Source organism: Ostrea edulis, chromosome 2 (genome assembly GCF_947568905.1).
Source record: "Ostrea edulis chromosome 2, xbOstEdul1.1, whole genome shotgun sequence".
In the NCBI taxonomy this organism is placed as follows: Eukaryota; Metazoa; Mollusca; class Bivalvia; order Ostreida; family Ostreidae; genus Ostrea; species Ostrea edulis.
The window spans coordinates 87,066,680-87,077,512 of NC_079165.1; the positions used below are offsets into that span (position 1 = coordinate 87,066,680).

Genomic DNA, 10,833 nt, shown 5'->3' on the forward strand with positions numbered 1-10,833 from the left:
AAAAAAGACAAATTAATAATTATAGGTTTAGATCTTTAACCAAGTCAATAAACTGTGACATGTAGGTGATCATGAATAATTTAGCTATATTGTTGTATTACTATGCTATAAGTTTTAATGAGTGTGGTACTCTAATCTACAGAGATAAGAAACTTGGATGTAAACTAACAATTCATGCTATTTTTCTAAGTCCAAGGGCCATAACATAATGAAAAATCAATGGTCCAAGACGGAATTCGAACTTGATCTGTAACTTGTTATGGCAAAGTAATGTACTAAATATCAAATGAACATCTGCAAGCACAACCAAAAAAGTCCGGAAAACTGATAATTCATGCTATTTTTCGAACTGAGCCAAGGGCCACAACTAAGTGAAAAATCAACGAACCGGGACCAAATTCAAACTTGATCTGTAACTTGTTATGACAAAGCAATGTACCAAATATGAAATGAATATCTACAAGCACAACAACAAGAAAAAAGTCTGGAAAACTGATAATTCATGCTATTTTTCTAAGTCCAAAGGCCATAACTAATATGTGAAAAATCAACAGACCGAGACGAAACTCGAACTTCATCTGTAACTTGTTATGGCAAGGCAACGTACCAAATATCAAATAAATATCTGCAAGAGCAGAGAAAAAAGTGCGGAAAACTGGACTGACGGACGGAGCGGAAACCTAAAATTCCCTTCGACTTCGTCGGTAGGGGACTAATAATTAGATAGTTTGCCATTACAACCTATCATTGGGTCAAATGCTGCCTGAATTGTTTCATACCGAGTGTTAGGTCGTTTTTGGCACATTGATTTTGACTACGGATAACTTCGTTTACCTGATCAAGATGTAGGACTCACGGAGGGCGTGACCGGTCGACTCAGGAGCTTGAATCCCTCAGCTGATATAACTTGAGAGACAATTATAAAGAACTCCAGAGATTTTTAAAATAAAGTAAAAATGGTGTTTAATCATACATATATGTATATATATTTATTTATTAGATAGGACACACACTTTTTAATTACACATCTGATAAAGGACAGCAACTGTTTTTGTATTTTTAGAGGATTATGGAATGCACCGGTCCCAACTCCCCAATGAATATTGACCGGTCCCTTAGAGACCAGTTTTTTTAATGAATGGCAAAAATACTGAATTTTTATACAAAATTTCGAGTAAATTAATTTAAACTCTTTTTAAAAATCGATGTTTGGAAAAATATATCAACCAAATTAATAAATCACAACATTTGAACTAGTTCCAAGTCCCAACTACTTGTATCATAAATTATAAAACTGAAATACACGTAAAGGAGTATAAAAATAGAAGATATATTGGATGAAACAGAAACTGTAATATCACGGGGATTAAGAACTTTTTGATTAATCAATCCTTCCGCCACAAAATATAGTCCCTGCAAAACCCTTTTAAAATTTCAATTGACACAATTTTTTTCAACTGGATAGGGTTCAGTAATAGATATGTCATATTTTCCCACTAATGGGACACGTATTAAACCAGTAAATACTTAGTTGTAGCATCCTGCGCAGTTGTGCTCAAAAGCCCAGGAGCTAACTTCATACAATATACGACCAACCAACCAAGTGTCTCTGCCAAATCCTCAGCTTAAGGTAGCCTGAAAAAAATTTCAAACTCAGACCTATGGCGAAGAACCAATCAATGATCCATATGGCGTTGGATTGAACATACAAGATCAGAAAGTAACATCGTGAACCACGCCATGAAGTGCATGGAGCCTTCAGGACAAACGAAGAAGAGGGCATCCAACAACAACAGGGAGACGAACCTTATACCAGAGTTGAGATATATCCAGATGTCCTTGGGCAAGGCTAAACAACAGAAATACATGGCGAACTGTTGTGGAGGCCCCGTGTCAGGGACGAAGAGGATTACGAAGTAAGTCTTCATATTAATTTGACACTCACTTCTCTTGTAGTAAAATCTAAACAGCGCAGTTTTCGAAAGTCGTCATCTGTTGTTTACATATTATACCATGTGTAAAATTGAAGTAGCTATCTTATATAAAAACACACCTCATTAAGATATTTACTACAAAAAAGAATTGTTCAAAATGAGAGCAATTAGCTTTTTGTTTCAGTCCCATTTGTCCCGCGTAGTCACATCTGGTGTATATTCTGAGACCTATATCCAAGTGGGTTTTTTTTCTCTCGATTTGACAAAAAAAGTCAAACGATGTTCCAATTGACGTGTTCGCGGAAATTGAAATCTTGAAGTTGCTATGAATATCTCGAATTAAGGAGATTTCCTTCTGTAACTCTGTACCAACCACTCCAGTATTTTCAATATGTCTGACATCTAAGTAGGATACGAAGGAGGAGGGAGAAAGGGACTCCAGACACTAGAAATGTTTGTTTCTGTTAGAAAGCCAAATGCAAATTGAAAAGAAAACACAAGGACATCGTCAAGCGGGACATCACCCCGCTACAGTGCTCCATTCAGTAGGCACCATAGCCAAACATCATTGATATTTCTTGAACTTTGACCTAAAGATTGATGGATTTCATCTCCCTCCCATCTGCAATGCGATTGTCAACGACTTTTTCATTGATTGATGCAGTTATGGTATTGATTTTCAGATACTAGTGAAATGTTTAACATGAAAAGAACAGGTTCTGATAGTATCTAAAATTTTGTATGATCTTCAAACAAGTTGACTTCAAACTACAAAGTTCTCAAAAGTCACAGTATACTAGATGAAGGATTATCACGTGACTGGTGCTTGGTTTTCCTTCCTCTGGCCACGTTGTAATGTATCTTGGAGAAAATCCTTCTCTTCAGTCACATTTATGGTAGTCTTTGACGAGTTTTCTAAACTGATTGGATACACTCCCACTAAATAAACACATTGCTCCTCCACCTTTTTTAAACTGAGATACCTAAAATTTGAAAAGAAAACAAACATTTGAACACCTGTATGTATTGTATACCTATACAGTATATATCCAAGATCAGAATTTAAAGAGAAGATGCAATTTTAGAGTGTATACTATATTTTATCAGTGTCGATTGTGTGCGTGTATTGGTTTGAACAGAACGGTATCACGTGACTTTAAGCTCTGAATATTGCAGAAATATTAACATCTACTCACGGCCCTGTTGATATCGCCTATACAAATCCAGGGACTCCTCTCGGTTACCGCCCACTTAGCATGATCTATGGTAGCCGGAAAACTGTATCCATTATCAAACCCCACTGTCTTCACATTCTGAACCTGAAATAGATGTAAAGTGGGAGTACAGCGAGATCCTTTGCAGGGTTTGTGAACAAAGACTGTGAGCAAAGATTTTGAACATGGAATGTGAATAGAGATTGTGTAAAGTTTTCATGAACAGAGATGGCGAACTGGGTTTGTCAACAGAAATAGTGAACGTGATTTATGATTAGAGATTGTGAACATGGAATGTGAACAGAAATAGTGAACGTGATTTATGATTAGAGATTGTGAACATGGAATGTGAACAGAAATTGTGAACGTGATTTATGATTAGAGATTGTGAACATGGAATGTGAACAGAAATAGTGAACGTGATTTATGATTAGAGATTGTGAACATGGAATGTGAACAGAAATAGTGAACGTGATTTATGATTAAAGAGATTGTCTCTTGCCTTGTATGTAGTAGAACAGTTGGATGGGAGATTAGGATACCAAGTTTCTACAAACAGATCGTCTCGCAGATTAACAGCCACCAGAGAATCGTACAGATCTATAAATAACGTAAATCGTAGAGATCTATAAATAGCATAAATCATACAGATCTATAAATAGCGTAAATCATATGCCATCATTTTGATCGATAAATGTTTTGAATGAATACTTATAACAAAATCAAGATATTTTACAATTTAATTCTACCCTTTCCAAAGGAGGCAGATTTGGCAAATAGTCGAAATTTTTGTCCTCCTTTAGATATGAAAGGAATGTCGATAGGAGATGTGGTGTTGTGTTGATCTGAAGTCTTCATCGTGGGTCCATTACCATCATAAAACTTAGGCTTGGTGAGATTGAACACTCTTTCTGAAACGAAGGTAACTTGGACTAAATATTTGTTCATGTTGAGTAGTTAACACACAAATACAGTGCTATAATTTCCTGAGTTTGTCGTTATTTGAATGGTTTAAAGAAAAATATTTAAACCAAAATGAAAATAATTTGCATATGAAACTACATCGATATAAAAGAATCTTACCAACACTGCCTACATGTAGTTGTTAAACTTTGTAATTATTACGAAACAGTACTGGACCTCACGCTGTGGTATGTTTATTTCTAATGTTTAATGATTTGTAGCTAATGATTAATTAAGGTCAAGCACTCGTCATTTATGTAACGGTCGCGGTAGCTCAGTGGTAGAGTGTTCGCTTCGTAACTGGGAGGTCGTAAGTTCCAGCCCCCGCTCGTGTCCAAGCCGTGTCAAACCTAAGACGTAAACATAGCTAGTGATTATAATTACGTCTACTTCGGCAAACGCTCGGCATATTGAAGTGAGAATCACGGTTCTTTCGGTTGTGACTTTATATTACAAATCGAATTTTCTTCTATGAACCAACAAATTTCAGCGCGAGACACAATCCGTTCACATTGAATGAACGGATTATGAACTTTAAAGCACGCGACTGAGAGAGCGTTATGATTTGGAAAAAAAAATAGACCATCTGTTAACAAAGATCTCGTAAGTCACACCTTTGGATTAAGATTGTAAACTTACGTGGATTATCATCCCAATCTTGCGGTCTCCTACCTCCAAAAATACAGTGCACCTTGCCATGTAGTCTAATGCACAGGGGCTAAGCCCGTTTTGGGCCCGAACTCTGTGATACCATAAATATAGATCTATATTTAATAAAGAGTACTCTTTATATAGTAAATTCGACCCCCAAGCGATGCAATTGCCTGTGATTCAATCAATCATTTATTGGCGGCGGATAACGATTCGTTGAAGTCATATGTAGCGGTGTGGACAGATTTATTATATATTTTAAACACAGACACTATAAATATCTATTATTAAAAACTTTGTCCTCCATTCTGTTTACAGGAAGACAATTTGTTTTTATTATAGATATTTCAAACGTCGAGTGTCTGTGATTTTAAAGAAAGTACCCGGAATTTTACTGAGCTATAAATGCCCGCACACTTTATTGTGGTGTCAAATTTGCCTACATAACTCGAATATTGTGATCTCGCGTATATTTACAAAAAAATAAATGTAGAAGTGCATATTGAAATATAATATTTAAATAATCGCTGGCGCATGCGCGACCAGCGCTTAAAAAGGCTGTTGACTGAATTTGTCCGTCTTCTGTCGTTTCGCAGAAGTGAACCTCGCAGGCTCAGTCTGCTTTACCACGCGTGGGCATATTTCCCGATATCCAGTCGATATCCTATGTTTAACATTTGCTAATTCAAATTCAATTTCATTCTTGCGAGACGAACATACGAGACCAAAAACAACCCCCCCCCCCAAAAAAAAATCCATATCCATAAACATTACAGCCAAGAATTACCCATTTCCGGTAAATTCTTTCTGGGTACCGTGACACACAAGATTGACTGTCCTTTGACTATCTGTTTCAATTCATATCTGTAACCTTGTTTCCGGGGAGCTGGGAATTCGGGAACGCTCGAAATTAACCAAAATCCAGTGTCGTCATCAAAGGCATAAGCACCTGAAATGTGACACCTCAATGTACAAAATGAAAGGTTATAATTAAGGTAAAGTAAAATAAATAAATAAAGAAACGAGAATTTTAATCTAAAATGCATTAAACACACCATTTTGAATCGATCTTTTTAACATTTTCTCGATACCCCCCCCCCCCCCCTAAATCGTAGGTGGTAAGCCCCTACCATGCCGGCCCTTCGGGCCTCATCCCCCCCCCCCCACCCTTCCCAGTAAAGTTTAGATCTGCCACTGGCCACAGATCACGATCTTTTAATCACGAGACAAGAGTTCCACCACTTCGCTTCACGGATGGTTAACAAGAAAATGGAATATTGTGACTTTCAGCCTAATGAGATCGATAATATGATAAGTTAGTAATTTTCATTGATATATTTTTCTTTACATATTTGTAAATGCATTCACTTAATTGTTAAATCTTTGAATTCTGATACTGTACAATTGACTTAATTTGCTGGCATTTCAGGTAGTTCTGACCCAAAACACTATATTCACGTAGCAATATTTCATTATCACCTGTATATGGTGACGATGTTATGTCTCAACTGATTCGATACACGAGAGCATGTTCTGCGTATGATCAATTTCTAAATCGAGGGAGGCGACTGACAAATAAGTTAAGGTTACGAAGCCAGCATTTAGCAAATTCTATGGTCATTATAAAGGAAATGATTTGCAATTACAGCCTGTCGTTAAGTCGAATGCTGTCTGACGTGTTTCATAACAATTTAAGATATATAGGGCTCACGGCGGGTGTGACAGGTCAAAAAGTGATGTGTACTCCTCCATAGGCACCTGATCCCACCTCTGGTGTGTCCAGGGATCCGTTTTTGCACTACTCTAAATTTTTATTTTTAAAGGATTTATGAGATTAACAGTTTTTTGTATTCAATGTGTACTATTTTTTTTTTTCAATAGTGCTAAATATTTTTGTAAAAGTAAAACCTTTCATATGAGCATAGTTTGTCAATTGGGATGACATCGTGTGGTTTTCCAACCGCAAAATTTTACGGTCACGTGATGGTAGAGTTTCCAGGGTAGGTGGATGATCATTGTACATGGAATACTCCCGTGATTTCTGGAAAAATCAATCCGAGTTTACATCAGTATTAGTTCCATACTTGCAAATGTCTGTAAACGAAAATCGCCATCTACTTGTGGACACATATACATGTATCTGTACAATGTTGCAGTACAGTTATCATTGTCATTATCATATGATCTAATAATTCCTTGCTTTCCGATTGGCTGAGATTGAACAACCTCGGGCAAATAGAATGTTATACAAGATATCCACGTGCTCATACCGTCAATGTGAATGTAATAATACTAGATTTCTCCAACAAAATAAAATGGAAATTTCAAAACTCCCGTCTGTACTCACTTTCGGCTCCTTTTTTTTTTTTTTTTTTTTTTTTAAAGGGAACGGGGAATGTATGACTTCCATCACAAACGGAAGTAACGATTTTTGAATTATAGTAACATCGAGCCCGATCTAAGATGACTGATCAGATATACTTTGGTAAGTTGTACATGTTTAAGTAGCCGATTTCGATGTTTTTGACTATATGTTGTGCCTGTCTAGCTGGATACATAGATGGCTGACCAGGTATCCGCTCTTGTAGCCAGTGTCGATGTTTTGAATTATTCAATCATATAATACCGGGGTATATAAAATAAAAATTGATATTTTCTCGCGACAAATACCATACTTTAGCTACCCTTGAAGTATAGATTTTTCCCGCGTTTCGTAGAATAGCGAGAAAATATTGTATGATAGAAACGTATCAACGCGCCAAAAAGTAGGCGGGGTCATAGGAAGGCCAATAGAATTGTAGTGAATTCGAGTAATAGTCTCGTGTTTGGTCATTCTAAGCCAATAATTCACACGAGGCGCTCGAGCTTTTATTAAAATAGATATTACTATCATTTTTCAATGTTTATTACTACAGTTCTGCTTAAATGCTCGTCCGGCATTGCCCCAGAGATGTTATTTACACTTGCACGGACACAGGTTTCCATAGTTAACCATCTATGGTTTTTCCTGGGCAGTTTTTAACGTCAGTGATGGGGGTTTAAAAATTTAGACACTTAAAACAAAGCAGTACTTCATGTTTTCGTTTCACAATACTGTACAAGTTAGTGTCGTTTATAAAAAAAATATATAGCATTGTATGTAAAAATGTGCATTTGTATGGCCTTACATAATAAATGCCGGTTGCTCCAACAAGCTCGCCTGTCTTACGGCTTTATGGTAGTTATTTTGTGTAGATTTAAAAGTGGGGGTGTAATGAGTAAAGATTATACTAGTATTCATCTCGTTCTCCGCACTCAGCTAGAGCATCGTATTGACCTCAGATATATAAATGAATACGATATAGAATATCATTTACAACGAATACAGAAAAACGATGTCACATACAATAACGTTGCAAAGAAGAAAAACAGATATACAATGTCGTATATAATGTCGTACAGGGAAACCTGTCGAATCAGCGGTGCTGTGGGAAATAAAATCAATGTCGGTTTAGATGGCGTGTCGGATTACACAGTGTTGAATATTTTCTATTATATTTAATGTAATATGACTTAGGATCCGACCAATTCACATACACATATAAGCAAGAAAACAGTTATTTTATGACTGAATAATGTTGAGATCTTTGTTCGACTGAAATCCAACAGACTAGAAAAAATACAAGTTTATGTTCATCCCACGTGTCTTTGACTTTTTTAAACACCACCTCCCCATTTGGGAATTTTCAAATTGTGTTAGTATCGTCCAATGAAATCGCATCTTCATCACTTTTGACTAAGTCTTGCACTCTAGATGTAAACAAAGATGGCCAACCAGTTATCGTGTGGTAAGTTCTTGTAGTGATTTTCGATGTATTAATTATGATGAAAAAATAGTGTCATTTTCTCGGTCAATACGATGAGTTAAAACTACCTTCGAAGTACTAAAACATTGTATAGACCTAAAATAAACAGTGGGGTATACAATGTTATATACGATAAATACATGTACTTCTCTCAATGAGAGAGAGAGAGAGAGAGAGAGAGAGAGAGAGAGAGAGAGAGAGAGAGAGAGAGAGAGAGAGAGAGAGAGTACTCACTCCGCCATAAATCTGTTGAAGAGTTTTGAACAATGGGTTTCCAGGTTCTTTCTGTATGCTGACATTGTTAAAGGAAAAGACAGGTCGGTCCGAGTCTAAATAGTAGAACTCCTCCCCTGTTGTTTTGATTGACATGCTGTGGGTAGATCTGGGTACTTTGTACATCATAAACCTTATCAGGATGGAATACATGTCTTTATTTGTGTATATGTGAATTTATGCATGCTTTCCTTATTAATAATCATTACTCGACCTCAGATACTAGTATCATCATGCGTTAATTCTTACCAATCTACAGGTCTTGCCAATGGTGACAAACAACTCAGACAAAAGCAAACGTCCACCTCCCTGGTCAGTAAAATGACCGTGAAAGGAAGAATAGTTAAACCCATACTGAAATGGACGAGAAAATAGGATAAATTTCGAGAATTCGTGGCTTTGCGAAACATTTCCTTAAAAACAGACATGACTTGAATAATTACAATTTCTTTTAATTTGATGCGGGTGGCGGATGGCCGGGTTTGATTGGTGGGGGTGGCCGGATTTGATTAATAGGGGTGGCGGGTGGGTTTGAGGTTGCTTTATATCGACATCCTGTTCACAGTGAGAACCATCATAGAAGTTTTATATAATATCTCGTATAAATGTTTCAATAGATCATAATTAGTTTGTATTATCCTACATATTGTTACATCATTCGAATTATGGGGGGGGGGGGGGGGGGGGGGGGGGGGGGGGGGGGGGGGAATCGGAATAGATTATGATCTCGATTTTCGTTCAGATTTCATTAGAACAGGTTTTCAAAAATGAACTAATTAACGAAGTTTTTGCACAAAAATAAGAAAAATTATCTTGTCATATAGATGCATAGAAATATTTTATTTAAGCGTTTTCTAAATAGTACTTTGCTATTTAGTACTTCTGTTAATAGTACTTCTAAACAGTACTGTAAAATACCAGTCCAGTGAATGCCTCACTACCCTCAAGTACCGCACCCCCAGTCCAGTGAATGTCTCACTATCCTCAAGTACCACCCCCAGTCCAGTGAATGTCTCACCATCCTCAAGTACCGCACCCCCAGTCCAGTGAATGCCCCACTACCCTCAAGTACCACCCCCCAGTCAAGTGAATGCCCCACTACCCTCAAGTACCACCCCAGTCCAATGAATGCCTCACTACCCTCAAGTACCGCACCCCCAGTCCAGTGAATGCCTCACTACCTTCAAGTACCGCACCCCCAGTCCAGTGAATGCCTCACTACCCTCAAGTACCGCACCCCCAGTCCAGTGAATGCCTCACTACCCTCAAGTACCGCACCCCCAGTCCAGTGAATGCCTCACTACCCTCAAGTACCGCACCCCCAGTCCAGTGAATGCCTCACTACCCTCAAGTACCGCACCCCCAGTCCAGTGAATGCCTCACTACCCTCAAGTACCGCACACTCACCCCTCAGCTCAAAATAAAGATGGACATACCTAACCATGATGGAGGCCAGTGACGTCCAGTAAAATATATCTCACACCTACTGTTATTTCGTGAGTTGTGAATAAAATGCACTTATTGCAAGCATTAAATATAGGTGTGCTGGTGTTTCCTTGGCGTAAGTATAATTAGCGTGAAGAGGTGACGCGGCACGAGTAAGGATATATAGATAAATTAATTGTATTCCAGGGGATCGGACTCCTCTATATAAGATTGTGATGGGGAAGTCGACAGGGGTTATCGTGTGATGTCATAATTGAGTATTCAACATTTCTCTCAAAATAAAAAGTCGGTGCTTCGTGATGAAAGAATGAATGTATTTCATGTAATCATAATTATTATTATATAATTTGAAGTCGAGGGTAATGATCTTATATTTCAGGAACTCATGAGGAAATAACGACAGCTTCCTCTTATAAAAAGATATTCTAGGTAAAACTTCTCGAAATACTTATCATATTAAGCATGCTGTCTTCGATGGCTAGATTCTTGATCAAACAACAGTTAATT

The 10,833-nt window shown here is 37.4% G+C and overlaps 1 protein-coding gene across 1 annotated transcript; it reads right to left on the reverse strand.

Annotated features, from left to right (window-relative positions):
- Nucleotides 1-1,325: 1,325 nt before the first annotated feature.
- LOC125681710 (plancitoxin-1-like) lies at nucleotides 1,326-9,033 on the reverse strand. The gene is made up of 7 exons (XM_048921901.2): nucleotides 8,842-9,033; nucleotides 6,671-6,803; nucleotides 5,550-5,711; nucleotides 3,898-4,059; nucleotides 3,651-3,748; nucleotides 3,131-3,253; nucleotides 1,326-2,917 (listed from the first exon to the last, which is right to left on the reverse strand). Exons 1-7 carry the CDS (start codon nucleotides 9,031-9,033, stop codon nucleotides 2,816-2,818), a joined length of 972 nt encoding a protein of 323 aa, XP_048777858.2. The 3' UTR covers nucleotides 1,326-2,815.
- Nucleotides 9,034-10,833: the final 1,800 nt, after the last annotated feature.

Bases quoted from the DNA above. Each gene is read 5' to 3' on its own strand.
- LOC125681710 (XM_048921901.2), bottom strand. From the start codon at position 9,033: ATGTATTCCATCCTGATAAGGTTTATGATGTACAAAGTACCCAGATCT. The intron at 6,804-8,841 runs GTGAGTACTCTC...TGATTTTTCCAG, and splicing joins TTCAACAGATTTATGGCGGA to AAATCACGGGAGTATTCCAT. The intron at 3,254-3,650 runs GCAAGAGACAAT...CATCTATTTCAG, and splicing joins ACTGTTCTACTACATACAAG to GTTCAGAATGTGAAGACAGT.